The sequence below is a fragment of the Carlito syrichta genome, unplaced genomic scaffold (assembly GCF_000164805.1).
Source record: "Carlito syrichta isolate Samal-C Ts95f unplaced genomic scaffold, Tarsius_syrichta-2.0.1 Scaffold302085, whole genome shotgun sequence".
NCBI classification, from domain to species: Eukaryota; Metazoa; Chordata; class Mammalia; order Primates; family Tarsiidae; genus Carlito; species Carlito syrichta.
In genome coordinates this window covers 976,618-993,377 of record NW_007246181.1, presented here as the reverse complement: position 1 = coordinate 993,377, position 16,760 = coordinate 976,618, and the positions used below count along the sequence as shown (strand labels likewise).

General features: G+C 35.6%; 1 protein-coding gene across 1 annotated transcript in view; it reads left to right on the top strand.

Moving 5' to 3' along the window:
- Positions 1-16,760, top strand: part of CPD (carboxypeptidase D) — a 70,726-nt gene that overhangs the window by 40,478 nt on the left and 13,488 nt on the right. The window contains exons 8-14 of the mRNA XM_021711351.1: positions 3,856-3,965; positions 5,631-5,733; positions 6,168-6,310; positions 7,622-7,791; positions 9,154-9,477; positions 11,421-11,616; positions 13,816-13,951. Of these exons, the coding sequence (XP_021567026.1) occupies positions 3,856-3,965; positions 5,631-5,733; positions 6,168-6,310; positions 7,622-7,791; positions 9,154-9,477; positions 11,421-11,616; positions 13,816-13,951 (1,182 nt within the window). The remainder of the gene's footprint in view (positions 1-3,855; positions 3,966-5,630; positions 5,734-6,167; positions 6,311-7,621; positions 7,792-9,153; positions 9,478-11,420; positions 11,617-13,815; positions 13,952-16,760) is intronic.

Here is a 16,760-nt window from a genome sequence, read left to right as displayed (position 1 = left end):
GAAAATATTTTTTATGTAGAGCTTTGAAAAGTATTATCAGAATATGTTACATGTCATTTAGCTACATCCTAACACTACTTAACATTCCAATGAAAATAAGTCACAAATTTATGTATGTGGTATCAAGACCTTGGCATGATGAGCGGTAGGTATCTTTAATCATGTAGACATCTTTATTTCAATACTTGTTTTTCTCATCTTAAAGTCTCTAAATGGACTTTGAAATCTTAGCAAAGAAATTTAAAAGAGGATCTCTTTGCTGCTGTAAGGGAGAAAAAACTTTACCCTCTTAGATTCTGTATCTGGAGCATGTAAATTAAGCTGACAAAAGACAGATTAATGGGAGAAAAGCACACAAGTTTTATTCGGTGTTAATATTTTTATGTGGCACAGGCAGGAAAAAAGGGATGCTTGATAGGAAAAGCCTGAAACCCTCAAAGCAGTAGTTAGACTTGAGGATGCTACTACTCTTTTAGATACCTGTAGAAAACTGACTAGACAAAGAAAAGAGGTTTGACTTCTAAGGGCGGTCAATTGTAGGAAAGTGACTAGGAAATACATGGGGGAAACCAGTGAAAGGTAGGGGACTATTTTAGTAAGGTTTACTTGTGTAGACTTATCTTGGCATTAACTCCTCATCTCTGTTGGTAAGAATGTTCTCCTCTTCCTGGTAACAGGAAGATACCTTTCTCATGGGAAATTTGTGCCCTCTTATAGGGCAGAAAAGCAGAGGGCAGAGAGCCTTTCTTGTATCTGCTATTTCTCAGTTGCCTTCAGCTCAAAATAATTAATAAACCAAAGTAGCATATTCTGGAGTGGCATGTTCTGATCTCTTTACTTCCAACTTAATAATTTAGAAGGGTTTTGAAAGAATAAGCACTATTCCTTCTATGAATTTTTAAATTAATTTTCTTATTGAGATGAAATTCACATAATTCTGTGGCATTTAGTGCGTCCACGATGTTTTGCAATGGATGCTGGTTGATTTGGGGAAGATCGTCTCAGCAATAGCATTCCCCAGTTAGGTCCAGCATGCAGACTCCTTGAGGAAGTGGAAGTCTCTTCCTGAGAGGTGCGATCCTTGACCCATACTGGAAGCAGGCTTATGACTTCATCATAGGAAAGAATTTAAGGATGAGTCACAGAAAATAAAGAAAAGAGCTTTAATTTAAACTGTAAGTATACACTGCAGAGAGGAGAATACAGGTGATCTCTTCAGTTTCATGTGAGTTACAAATCACAGAAAGTTTCTTAACCTCCAGCTCAGTAATTTTCCATTCTTCTCTATGCCTAAACTAGCTAGCCTGCCTCACAAGTGCCACCTTTATCTTGTTCCAAAACATTTTTATCTTTCCAAAATGATACCCCATACCCATGAAACAGTTGGCCCCCATTCCCCTGACCTCAATCTCTGGTAATTACCAATTTTTTTTGCTGTCTCTATGGATTTGCCTATGCTGGCTATTTCATAGAAATAGAATCATATAATATGTGATCTTTTGTGCCTAGTTTCTTTCACTTAGCATAATGTTTTCAAGATTCATTCATGTTGTAGCATATATAATTTCTTTCTGATGAATAATATTACATTGTATATGCAAATGTATATGTTACATTTTCTTTATCCATTTGTTCATTTTATATGTCACATTTTCTTTATCCATTTGTTCATTGATGGACACATGGGTTGTTTCTATTTTTTGACTACAGTGACCATTGGTATACAAATATCTGAGTTTTCAACTATTTTGGGTATACACTTATGAGTGGAGTTGTCATATGGTAATTTCATGTTTAGCTTTTTGAGAAATGCCAAACTTTTCCACAGGGACTTTTCCATTTTACAGTCCTGGCAGCAATGTATGAGGATTTCAGTTTCTCCATATCCTGACCAATACTTACTATTTTGTATTTATTTAATTATAGCCATCCTAGTGGTTAAGAAATAGTACCTTACTGTGGTTTCAATCTGCATTTTCCTGGTGACTAATGATATTGAGCATCTTCGCATGTGCTTATTGGCCATTTGCATATCATCTTGGGAGAAGTATCTGTTCAAGTCCTTTGCCCAATTTTTAATTGGGTTTTGGCTGTTGAGTTGTAAGAGTTTGTTTAATTTTATGTTCTGGATACTGATTTCTTATCTGATAGCTGCTTTGCAAATAGTTTCTGCCATTCTATAGGTGTCTTTTCTCTTTCTTAATAATATCCTTTGATACATAAAAGTTTTAAATCTTGAAGAAGTTCATTTTATTTATTTTTTCTTTTGTTGCTTATCCTTTTGAGTTGATACTAATTATTTTTTGAGATAAGACTTTTATAAGTACTGTAGGTCTTTTTTGACCTTTTTTTAACCTTAGAAAATTAGCCATTTGAAAGACAATGTTGAAATTTTTGCACATAGGTCACAAATTCAGAGTGAAATTAAATGTTTTTGAGGAGTTAAATTTGGGTAAGAGGAAGTGTGGAAGCATACTTATTCTAGTTAGAACTATTTTGGGTATAGAATGAACACAGTTTTTCATACTTGCTTTTTAAAGCAAAATGTTTAATGTGGATGTTTGCTGGTGTTTGTTATTATAAGATTACCTCTTCTGAATTCAAGTTAAATATGTCTCTTCACTTCCATTCACGTAAAGTGGCATGATAAAAAAGGGCAAAGATGAAAGGTTAAGTAGACAGTAGAATAAATGAACAGATGGGCAAATGGAAACAAGACAAAGAGGAAAGTAAAGAATTCAGTCTTGTGGTGGGGGAGTGGGCATGTGTAGTTCAAGGCTTTGCCTGAGAAACACCCTGTGGGGAGCTTGAAAGAAGTTGGTATCTTTTACATATGTTGTAAAACATTTTCTTTACCTTAGGTCATGAAAAGTTGTATGATATAACTCCAAATGAGTAATTTCTAGTATGACTATAAGAGAAATGTTTAGCATTTTTTTTCTGAGTGTAGGTCAGGGCTGGCTCTGCTATTCATTAGTCACATAAACCTCTCTGTTTCCTTATCTGCAAAAAGAGGAGGATAGATTAGTTGGACTTTATGAGTCTTATTCATCTCTCTGTCCATTCATTCATTTATTCATTTATTCATTTATTGGAGTCAGGGGTCTCATTCACAAGCATGATCACAGTGAATTACAGCCTTGAATTCCTGGGCTCAAGTGATCCTCCTGCCTCAGCCTCCTGAGTAGCTGGGACTATAGGTGTATGCCACTGCACCCAACCTCTCTTCTTATTTTAAAATTCCATGACTTGAAATGCATCTGAATTTTACTGAAAGGGTATCAAATTTCACACAATTTTTCTTATACTAAATGTTATAAAAGTAAAATTGTTTAAATTATACTTATATACATCTAGTTTCAGCTCTGATATGTAAATTATACCCGGAAATCCAGGTAAATTCCCAAGACCTTTCTAATTAAGGCAATCTTTAGGCACCATCATGGCTCACTGCAGACTCGACTTCCTGGGCTCAAGTGACCCTTCTGTCTCAGTCTCCCGGGTAGCTGGGACTCCAGGCATGCACCACCACATCCAGCTAATGTTTTGATTTTTTTGTAGAAACTAGATCTTACTATGTTGCCTAGACTGGTCTTGAACTTTTGGGCTCAAGCAGTCTCTTGCTTCAGCCTCCCAAAGTGCTGGGATTACAGGAGTAAGCCACTGCACCCAGCCTATAGCTATTTATTTTCTCACTTATCCACTTTGATTTTCTGTTGTAGAAACCTGTGTATTTTTCATTCCTATTGAGGAAATTGGTTTCCCTTCTCAAGCAGTATTCTGAAAAACTTCCTTTATGTTAATGATTCATCTTGAAACAGAGAACATGATACAATTTTCTCTTTTCCCTTATAGGTTCTTTGGTGGTTAACTACCCTTTTGATGATGATGAACAAGGACTTGCCACATATAGTAAATCACCAGATGATGCCGTGTTTCAACAAATAGCACTTTCTTATTCCAAGGTAGGTTTGTGTTTGAACATCAGATGCTATAAAAATAGTTATTTCATGTTTTAAAATGCCTTAGAATAAAGTCCTATAAGACTCAGGTCATGTGCTTTCATGACTCCTTTCATTCAGCCTTGGGGATTTTTCTCCTGTGTCCCACCTTACTTTTGGATATACTGCTTGTCTTTCTCACTAGCCTTTCATCTATGAGCTTAGCACAGTACCTGGAACAAATGCACACCAGTTTATTTTATTTGACAAGTTATAAACCCAGAAAAATAGGCTAAAACAGGAGGGTAAAGAACTACAACTCTGAGGCAAAATCTAACCCACCACCCATTTTGTAAATAAAGTTTTATTGACACTCAACCACAACCATATTTTTACATATAATGTATGGCTGCTTTCTTTTTCAACATTTGAAAATAAACCAGTGTAATTCAACATATTAACAAACTAAAGAAGAAAAACCATGTGATAATCTCAGTAGATGCAAAGGGCAGAGTTGAGTAGCTGAAATCTAAAATTTTTACTATCTAGCCCTTTATAGAAAAAATTGCCAACCCCTGGTCCAAGATGTTTAAAATTCTATAGTAACCTATAACAAGGAAAAGTAGACAGAAATTCCTATGTTTTCCAAACTTTCTATAATGAACATGGATTACTTTTATAATCAGGAAGTAAACTTTCTGTCCTCTGGATTTCAGTAGCATTTATTTGTGACTCCACGGCAGTTTTTTTTTTACCCTTTGTTGAGCAAGCAATTGCACATGTACTGCATGCTAGACACAGGGCTAGATGCTGAGAACACAGACACAAACTGTTTCAAGAAGTAGTATATTATCTTAAGGGAAGAAAAAGGTATAGCCAATTGTAAGATAATTGTTATACATGGTGCAATGAGAGCACAGAGGGGCCATCTTATTCCTCCTAGCAGTTGGGAAAAACTGCTTATTCCACGTTGTATGTGTTTTATCTTTTTTGAACATTAAGCTCCTTGGAAACATGAAATGAAAGTATGAATGTGAGCAGAAACTTTTTAAAGGTTTTTATATACTTGGGTTTGATATACTTCCAGTTGCAAGGAATAAATAAATGAAGTCTTCAACATTTCCTTATACAGCACATTTAGTTTTGATTTTTTAAAAAAATAGGTAAGTTCACATAGTGAAAAATACAAATGGCTTAGTAAACTGTACACTGAAAAGTCTCACTGCTTCTGAGGCCCCATTAATCCATTCCCACTCCCACTTCTCACACATCCTATTGGTAGCCAATTTATTTAACTAATTATTAATTATTATTATTATTATTATTTTGAAATAGAGTCTCCTTAGCACAAGCTGGAGTACAGTGGCATGTTCAGAGTTCACTGCAGCTCCAAATTCTTGGGCTCAAGCAATCCTCCCATCTCAGTTTCCCTGAGTAGCTGGTACTACAGGCACATGCCTGACTAATTTCTAAAATTTTTTGTAGAGATGGGGGTTCTTGCTGTGTTGCCTAGGCTGGTCTCAAACTACTGGCCTCAAGCAATCTTTCTGCCTCGGCCTCCCAAATTATCAGGATTACAGGTGTAAAGCACTGCATCCGCCAATAGCAACTTTTATTATTTTCCTTTATCTTTTCAGTGTTTTTTTGATGCAAATACAAATACAAGTAAAGATCCTTTTTTTTCCCCAGGAAAATTCCCAGATGTTTCAAGGTAGACCTTGCAAGAATATGTACCCTAATGAATATTTTCCTCATGGAATAACAAATGGAGCTAGTTGGTATAATGTCCCAGGTAAAGACTATTTTATATCAAGGCCTTACAACTTGATGACTTTTCTGCTTTCCTGGATAGTGCTGCTTGTTATTTGTCTTTTAATTTTGAGGAAGAGCCATTCTTTGGAAAATATTAAGTAGTTAAAAACGTTAAATAATCTTTCCAACTACTACTAATAAACTAAAACTTGATTAAAGTGTTATAGCTTACTCCTGGCATCACAGAGAATCTTACATGTGATATGAAAAGTGTAAGTTTCACTTGAATTCTTCTTAAACCTAAAGGTACTGGTGTTTTACCTGTACTATAAGCATAAAAGAACTTTCACATAAATGCATTGTTTTTCAGTTAATGATAAATTTTGCTTTTTATAAGGAATACTGCTTACCTTTTGGGATCTGAGCTGTTTAGAATTTCTTCAGAGTGACTAATTTTAATTTTTTATCTTTTAGGAGGTATGCAGGACTGGAACTATTTACAAACAAATTGCTTTGAAGTGACTATTGAACTAGGTTGTGTGAAATATCCATTTGAGAAAGATCTGCCAAAATTTTGGGAACAGAATCGAAGATCTCTAATCCAGTTTATGAAACAGGTGACTATCAGGAGTGAAGTATGAAATTTCTCCCAATAGCAAAAAGATTTTTGTGTGTACACATTGTTTTCATGCAGTGATTTTAGAATACAACCCTTTGAAATTCCAATTTGTTTTGGTTTATTTATCCAATTTGTGTATTCCAACTTGTTTAGCATGTTTGTCTAAAAAATTTATGGATGGAAATGAGTTTATATATATATATGAGGAAGAGAAGAGGAAAACAATTTAACAAGGTAGTGGCGTTTTGCTTTTAATCGTTAGTAGTTGCTTTTTTACCCTGTCTTTATAAAAGGCCATCATAAATTGGATACACATCTAAGCATTTGTCAAGTGGTAGAAAAAAGTACTGTGCAGTAAATGTTTTTATTCTTTTTCTTATTCCCAGTGATTTATTGTGAAATGATTAATTTTCTTTTGTTTGGGTATGCATGGTGCCCAATAGGTAAAGACTATAAGAAATATGCTAATAGTTAATCTGGATAATCTAATACTTTGGGTCAGTTTATCTCTGCATTTTTCTTTTTCCCCGAGTGGTATGGTATAAAGCTTTGTTTACTAATATTTAAATATTTTATAAAAACTATAAATATACAGAAAAGTTAAGGCTAGTCAATAAATACCTTTATATCCAGAGCTAACATTTTAAAAATTTTTCTATATTTGCCTTATTCTTATGTAAATTGTGTGGAGATACACACACACACACACACACACACACACACACACACGCACATTTTCCACTCAATTATTTCAATATAAATTATAGGTGCTATGATATTTAACCCCTAAATATTTCAGCATCTGTAAAGATGTTCTACATACTATCTGCAGATGCCATTGTCTCACCTAAGAAAATGAACAGTGATTCACTAATACCTAATATTCACATTTGACACTTGTCCCCAAAATGTAATTTTATATCTGTATTTTATGACCAGTCAAGGTTCATTCATTGCATTTAATTTTTATCTCTTTACTATTCTGTAATCTAAAATAGTCTTTCCATTTTTAAAAAAATGACATTTTCTTTTTGAAAAGGCCACGCTTGTTTTCTTATAGAATGTTCTATATTCTGAAATTGTCAGAATATGCTAAACAGTGTTATTTATATTCCTCATGATAAAGATAAACCTAGCCTATGAAAAATTAGCCTTCAGAAACTAAAATGAATAAGCATTTACATTTAACTTTACTCTGAACTCCTAAATTCCTTTTTGTTCCATTTGTTTGCATTATTAACAATCGTTATTTTGGATATGAGTTCCCAAGATAATTAAATGATGATCTTTGTCCTTTTACTTCATCTAGGTTCATCAAGGTGTTAAAGGATTTGTCCTTGATGCCACTGATGGCAGGGGTATATTAAATGCCACCATTAGTGTTGCTGAAATTAATCACCCAGTGACTACTTACAAAACTGGAGATTACTGGCGTCTCTTGGTTCCAGGAACTTATAAAATCACAGCATCTGCTCGAGGGTGAGTTACTAAATACTTTGAAATTGAGTGCTTGGGGATAAGACAAACATGGCTGCATTCTGGAAGATTATTACCAAAAAGTCCTAGAGAGCCTACTAAGCAACCTTGAATGTATTGCTGGAAGCTTAGAGTTGGTTACACCTTTAACTGTCCTTTAGTGGCAGAGTGAGTACATGAACCGTCTGATGTAAGAAATCTGTGAAATTATGCACTTTGAACAGTAGCTTTCTTTACCCTTCTCCTTTCTTATCACCTGTCCCTGTCCTGGTATAAAAGCCATAATGAGTGATTTCCTTCACTTCTGGTAACAATTTTGGGAAATACCTATTCATTGGGGAAAAAAAAAGCTCCTGTTTTGCTGCATACTATTAGTCATGTTGTCCAATAAATGTCACTACTTTACATTTGTATTCTTTAGAAGACTTTAAAGCTCTTTCACAGAGGCTCATTTTTTACTGTTGTACATTTGCCTTACTGCTTCAGTGAAGTTTTCTTTTTATTGCCAGTTTTCTAGTGAGGCCATTTTCATGTTTCTTACAGAGCTTCTTTCCACAAAGATTTATTTACTAAAAAGAATATAAACTTATGACTTTAAAAAATCTATTTTTTTAATAGTCTCCCTTTTTTATGAACAGCTTAGAATTGCAACCACCTGACTGTTTAATCTGAAACTTACTATTTAGCCCTCTTGTAGTTTTCTTTTTTATGTTTTGGATAAGTACAGATGTTACCACAAGATGTTTTCTCCTCCCCCTAATAGCTTATTTCTGAAGAGTTAGTTTGAACAGCCATTGAAATAAGGATAAATGTATGAAAACATTTTTAGTTGTTGTTGCCTTTTTTAAAAAATGGTTTTAAAATATCTAGTGGTCCATATATTGGATGGGTTAAAACTTCACACTAATGAGTAATTGAGGTCTTTTCTGTTATTCTTCCATATTGGCAGTGTTGATTGGATAAACCAAAGCAGCAGGGAATCTGCGAAACAGGGCAAGAATGATGTGTTTGGTACAGAGTGTCTTAACAGTACCTCTCAAACTTTTCCACCTATATACTCTAATAGCAGACAAGAGTACTCAAATTCCAGGAGACATGGGGGTATCGACTACAAGCACTAACTTTCTTTTGAAGTCATTTATTTAATTTAAAAAACCCATTCATATTTTAACAGTATATACACGCCTGTTTTTTATTAACTAATGTATTAAAAATCATAATTACATAATTAATCAACATTACAATTTTGTGTCTTTAGCAAGGTCCTTTATCCCAAAGATTCACACATCCTCTACACACCTGTTTTCCCTGGACTTGGGTACTCCAGCTGAAGAAGTGTGGCTCTGATATGCTTCTTTATTATAGGTATAATCCAGTTACCAAGAATGTAACCATAAAGAGTGAAGGTGCTGTTCAGGTCAACTTCACACTTGTTCGATCCTCAACAGATTCAAACAATGAATCAAAGAAAGGAAAGGGGGATAGCACCAGCACTGATGATGCCAGTGATCCAACTACTAAAGCGTTTGAAACTTTAATTAAAGACCTTTCAGCTGAAAATGGTTTAGAAGGCCTCACGTTACGCTCCTCCTCAAATCTGGCTCTTTATCGATACCATTCATACAAAGACTTATCAGAGTTTCTGAGAGGACTTGTAATGAACTACCCACATATTACAAATCTTACCAAGTAAGTGTCATCTTATTACTGTATTTCTTCTTTCTTTCTAAGAGAGTATATTCACGTTGAATGGTTCTTGTAGACATATTTGTATAGCTGAATGTATAGAGAGTTGCAGTTTACTTATTTTGCATCAGATATTTGCTTGAAGATCTTTTTAAACAGCGAATCTTGAGAACTTTTATGAGGAACGCTGGGGGAGAATTACTTGCTAGATTAGAAATGTATAGCCACTGCTCCAGGAAATGTAAAATTATTCTTCCTAATAATTACTTTACCTTTTGCAAAGCCTTTTTCATTTCTCAGCTGCAGATCTATGTTCTGACTAAAAATTGCTTAGTTTGTTTGCTGAGGTCAAGGGAGAAATTTGGAACTAGAAGCTCACCTGTCTGGGATCATGTGTAACTTTTTTTCTTATTAGAAAATGAAGCCTTGTTGCTGTCATTTCTTGTACTCTAGTTCTAGTCTCTATTCACAATCTAATCTGTTACCTGAAGCTTTAAGGACATGCGCGGGAATGGTTTAGAAGGCCTTTCATAAAATATGTAGTATTGGCTTATGTAAAACTGATGGCTGAGACATGGTTTACCTTCATTTTCTGGGGGCTTCTCTGCCTCGTTTGTACTGTTTCATTATAGATCCTTTTTAGATCTTGTTACAGTTTTCCAAAACAATTTCCATTTATTGATTCCTATGGTTTGCCTATTGTAGGTAGAATCTTTACATTTTGCCTTAAGCTTAATAGTTCTCTACTATAAACCTCATGAACATTATCTGATCTTTTACTTTTTAAATTTATCTTTCTTGATTAGTCCTTTTAATTTTATCAGAAAATTTAGTTTCTCAAATTCTAACTTATAATATTCATAGATACAAAGAGTGATACTTACTTTGACAATACCAGTTATCTCTTTTCCTCAACTGATTCTTTTTTTGTATCAGGATCTCACTCTTTCACCTAGGCTAGAGTGCAGTGGCATGATCACAGTTCACCACAACCTCAACCTTCTGGGCTCAGGCAGTCCTTCTGCCCCAGTCTCAGCTGGGACTATAGGCACATGCCACCATGCCTGGCTAATTTTTATATTTTTTTGTAGATGAGATCTCACTGTGTTGCCCATACTGGTCTCAAACTCCTGGACTCAAGCAATCCTCCTGCCTCAGCCTCCCAAAGTGCTGGGATTATAGGCATGAAACATTGTTCCTGGCCCTTCAACTGATTCTTGAATATTTCTGCCTATTTCAGGTCTTAATATCATACCTTTCAGTGCCATCTAGAGTGTATAAACTTTTTCATTTTAAGATAAAGCCAAAATTGGACATTATTTTGCTATTTACTTAGTTTGCTTAATTTTTAAACTTCTAATTCAAGATGCACTTTTTAGTTAAATATTTTCCCAAAATATGACACACCTGCCAGTGGTGGATCACAAGACAGTTTTAGGTGGAATACTAACAGGCACTAAGTATTGAATAGTCTCTTCTGTTAACCTTTCTCAATTTAATGCTAACATTCTTTTTCTACCTAACTGTTGTAAATCTCTCTTCATATTAAAGACAGCATTCAAAGCTCTTGGACAAGCAAATATTTGACCATTATTTTATTTTCATCGAATTATTTTTACCATGAAACTGGTGTTGCATTTATTGTAAAGTATAAAGTGACTTATTTACCCAAGTTAATTTAGATTTTTAAATGGAGTTTTTGTACATTCATGTATATTTAAATATTTTGGTAATAAAAATTTAGGTGAGTTAATATAAAATATATTAAGTAAATAGTGGTATAGATTATGAAAGAGAAGACAAATATTATGAAGATAGTATGAGAATGAATGAATTTTGAGGAATGCCAAAGTGAATCATATTTCATTTCTGATTTTAAAGTCCATAAGTCAGCATTAACATAACACTTGATTACTTGCTTACTTTTTGTTTCTGGTTTTTGAAAGTTTGGGACAGAGCGTTGAATATCGCCACATTTGGTCCCTTGAAATCTCCAATAAGCCCAATGTATCTGAACCTGAAGAACCAAAGATTCGTTTTGTTGCTGGTATCCATGGAAATGCTCCAGTTGGAACTGAACTGCTTTTGGCTCTGGCAGAATTTCTCTGCCTGAACTACAAAAAGAACCCAGCTGTTACCCAAGTAAGAGAATAACCTGTGTTGGCATGCTTCAAAAGGAAAAAAGCTCAGTGATACACTGATATCAGGGCACCATTTTAAAAGTTTTTAATTTCTTGTTGGAAGTGGGACCTGAACATTGATCACTGCAGCATAAGGGAGGGATTGACAGTCGCAGAACACTGCTGGGGGCAGGGAGGGAAGGGGGTTCATAACAATACAAACATACCTGGTCCTAAACCAGAGGAAGTAAGGACCAGTTGGAGGCCCAAACTTCACCTGCACATAGCTTACTTATATACTTAATCCTGACTTGTACCCCACATCTCTATAATAAAATAAAGTAAAAAAATTTCCTGTTGAATTTTACATGGTCACTTATAGCACATTATAAACTCTACTCTTTAAAAGTGAACCATTTTCTGTAATCCCACGCTTTGGGAGGCTGAGGTGAGTGGATTGCCTGAGCCCGCGGGTTCGAGACCCGCCTGGGCAACTTGGCGAGACCTCATCTCTACAATAAAAATCAAAAAAATTAGCCGGGCATGATAGCATGCGCCTGTAGTTCCAGCTGCCTGTATTCCACTACTTGGAAGGCTGAAGCAGAAGGATCGCCGGAGCCCAGCAGGTCGAGGCTGTGGTGGCCAGGAGCATGCCACTACACTCTAGTCTAGGTGACAGAGTAAGACTCCAATTCAAAAAAAAAAAAGTGAACCATTTTATAGTATATACTTTTAATAGTCATTCAATTATATTTTTTTGTATCTCTTTAGAAACATAGAGGAAAAAAATACTTAAAATTTACCTTCAACCCTCTACTCTTTCATTTAATAGCCAAACTACCCTTCCAATCTTTCCTCATAGTTCTATACATTCTAACTTAAAGGACTTCTATTCTCATTTACTTATAACTGGGACACTATATTGAAAAACCTAGTGAAAGTTACATAGTTTACTTTTTCATGTAATGCATAAAAATTATTGGACATCTTGGCTGCTAAGAGATTTTAGAAAAGCAAGATTGCATTGTCTATTTAATCATCTATGGCTACAGAAAAGAATTTTGATCCAGAGGCTTGGTTATATATGATTAAGCAACCTAATTCTGTGTTGTCTCAGAGGAAGTCAGGAAACAGTACATCCTGCTAGAACACTAATTGGCACTAATTGTCCACAAAGAACTTAGGAAAGGAAAAAAGAACTAATATTTGTTTAATACATACTATGTACCAGGTACTACATCAGGTACTTTGTATACATCATTAGTTTAACCCTCAGTCCTGTGATATTGATTATCTACATTTTGTAAATTTGGAATTGGAAGCAGAGATATTTGTTAACTTATAGGAGGTCCCACAGATAGAAACTGGTAAAACTAGAACTTAAATCCACAAATGTCTCATTCTAAAGCCCCATGCAGTTTTACCTTACTATTCTGCCTCTCCCAAAACAAATGTGAAAAGAATTGATTTCATAATTAAGATCAGAAGGGACCTGTGTGATTAGGTAAACAGAACTTAAATCAGACCTGATCAAAAATGATTTTACCCTCAGGCTTGCCAGAGTAGCTCACACCTATAATCCCAACACTTTGGGAGGCCGAGATGGGAGAATTTCTTGAGCCCAGGAGTTTGAGACCAGCCTGAGCAACATAATGAGGACTTGTCTCTAAAATAAAAAATAAAAATAAAAAATTAGTCAGACATGGTGGTACACATCTATGGTCCCAGCTACTCGAAAGACTGAGGCAGAAGGATTGTCTAGGCCCAGAAGTTTGAGGTTGTCATGAGCCATGATGGTGCCACTACACTCTGACTCAAACCAAACAAAAAAAATTATTTTACCATCTTCTTTTGTGAGGCAGATACTCTGTGTTATAACTATTCAACTCTGCCATTAGAACACAAAAGTAGTCATATGTAAATGAGTAGACATGGTTGTGTGCCAATAAACCTTTATATATAATAGTAAGCAGCAACTAGATTTGGCCTGCAGGTAGTGGTTTCTGGCTCCTGTTCTAAGTCACCAGGAGATCTCTGGAAACATTAGTTGTACGGTAGATTTTTTGTTTCTTTTTACTTTATTTACTTCATTTGTTTTAGTTCTGCCTTTTAAATTAACGGTTTAAAATCAACAATAAAGACTTTCTGTTTGAAGTGTGGGAGAAGGTACCTGTTGGTTCTACATGTAGCTAATAATTAATTGATTTCTGCTTCTGTTTAGTTGGTTGACAGGACTAGGATTGTGATTGTCCCTTCTCTAAATCCAGATGGACGAGAAAGAGCACAAGAGAAAGACTGTACTTCAAGGATAGGACAAGCAAATGCTCGTGGCAAAGACTTGGATACAGATTTCACAAGTAAGACTAATTTTTAGACCATTAAAGTACTTTGGAGATAATTTTCTCTCTTTGCTAGAAGATTGGTTGATCCTATTTTTGTTAATGAATAATGGAGTACATTCTTGTCTGGGTTATTAATGCAAGGTATAAATGAATACAGACACAGAAAATTTTTATTATTTTTCCTCTTTTTCATTTGCTAAAGCAATTAAAGTTTTTTTTCATAGAAATTTCAATCAGTAATATTGGAAATAGTATTTCATCACTAATTCTATAGAGATATGTATACTTAGCCAGGTTCGGTGACTCAGTCTGTAACCCCAGCACTTTGGGAGGCCGGGGTGTGTGGATTGCCTGAGCCCACAGGTTCAAGACCAGCCCAGGCAACTTGGTGAGACCTCATCTTTACCATAAATAAAAAAAAATATTAGCCAGGCATGGTAGTGTGTGCCTGTAGTTCCAACTATTTGGAAGACTGAGGTGGAAGGATTGCCAGAGCCCAGCAGGTCGATTCTTCCACCGCAATCTCACTCCTGGGCGACAGAGTGAGACTCTAACTCAAAAAAAAAAAGAGAGAGAGATACATATTCTTTTCTTCTATACCCTTCCACATATGTGCATAGACATACATAACACACATACGTTGATTTGGAAAGGCCGATCTTTATTTACTTAATGAGATCATCAATGTATATATTATGTAACTTTTTTCATTGAATATATCATTGACGTCTTTCCATTTCAGTACTTATAGATCTCTAATTTTTTTTTCCATCCCCTCCCCTAGCTGACTGTTGCTCGCTCCTCTCCTCCAACACAGTGGTCCCCAACCTTTTTGGCATCAGGGACCGGTTTCATGGAAGACTATTTTTCTACAGACCTAGTGCAGGGGGATGGTTTCAGGATGGTTCAAGTGCATTACATGTATTGTGCACTTTATTTCTGTTATCGTTACATTGTAATATATAATGAAATAATTATACAACTCTCCATAATGTGTAATCAGTGGGAGCTTTGAGTTTGTTTTCCTGCAACTTAGACAGTCCCATCTGGAAGTGATGGGAGACAGGGATACCCAAAGTGTGTTGCTTATGTCCAGTCTACTCTGTAATTTTGTTCTGGTTGCTCTCACTGTAGAAAATCTTGCTTCACAATGATAGGATATTGAAAATAGAAGCGAACTTTTCAGTGCTTTTGTGGCAATCTCAGAATATTCCACCTTGACTTTAATCCAGAACATATGGAGATTTGAAGTTGTCTCACACATACTTTTAAGGCCACCATCATTTGCGATCTCAAGCAGTTGATCCTCTTTTAGCATGGACAAAGTTGATTCACTTGACTTCATCACAAATGGGTCATGTATTCATTCCTTCCCAGTTTGCTGCCTTTTATGGTTGGGAAGTAATGCTCAAACTCTTTTGAAAGCTGTGATAGGTGATCATGCCCCAACTGAGAGAGAGAAGACCTGGTCTCTTTCAAAATCTCTGCTAATGTTTGAAAAATGTTACACATCCCAGTGTTCATTCATCGCCCCCATAATTCCAGTTTGGCTTTGAACGTAGCCATTTTATCTGCCAACTTAAACACAGTTGTAATTCTCCCCTGAAGTGACAGATTGAGTTCATTGAGCAAGTTGAATTTGTCACACAAGTAAGCAAGTTTTACTACCCATTCTGTGTCACTGCAATGTGCTGCCAGTGGTGACTGTTTTTCAAAAAGAAATCTCCAGAGCAGCTCTTGTAACTCAGAAACTCTGGCCAATGATCTACCTTTAGAAAGCTATCTCACTTCTGTGTCTAAGAGAAGACATGTTTGCTATGCATCCATCTCTTCACAGGGCTGTATGAACAGATGTGAGTTAAGAGCATGTACTTTGATGTGGCTGATAATTTTAATCATATCCTTGTAAAATGTTAAGTTCAATTGACATTTTTTGGCTATCCAGCATTTCTCTATGGATGACACAGTGCATAGACTCACATTCAGAGGCACCATCTTTGACCTGAGTAGTGAAACCAGAAAACCATCATGACAACCGCCCCAATCGTGCATATACCAACACAAAATGATTAATTCAGCTTTCCTAATATGTAATCATTCATAGACCTGATTAGTTCTGCAACTGTGGTATTGGTTAGCAACAAAAGTGCACATAACATATCCTCATTCACGTCCTCGAAAAATATATCACACAAAAACAAGCATTGTTGCCTTGTTGTCAGCATTGGTAAACTCATCAACCAGGATTGCATACCATGACTCATTAGTCCGCTAGCAATTGTGCCTCAGTATCCTCTGCTATTTCATCAATTAGTCTAGTTATGGTGCTAGCCAAAAGAGGAACATGTACTACCTTTTGAACTGCAGCCTCTCCTAAAAGTTCACAATAAATGTTCTTAGCGGTAGGCAGGATCAACTCTTCACCAATAGTAAAGGGCTATTTAGCTTTAGCAATGCAGTTAACCACTAAGAATGAAGCTCTCAGTGCAGACACATTTGATGAAGTAAAGGCCTTCAATAATTGCCTCTTTTCTTCCTGTTCATGTTTTTTCCTTTTGAAAAATTCTAAATGCAGAGCGCTTGGTCTCCATATGGTGAAGCGGTTTTGAAGGTTTCATGACTTTGTTTGATAGCCAGTTGCCACATATTAAACAAAGTGGCTTGGAGAATGTGAATTGCCTGTTATTATAATGAACCTGTAATTTAAGTAGGATTCTTGGTATTTTCTTTTAAATGCAGCTTTTTGTTGACAGTCTTAGAATCTTCCGCTGTCTCATCATTGGGTCTTTTCCCATTGTCAATGAAACTCTCCAGTGATGTTTGA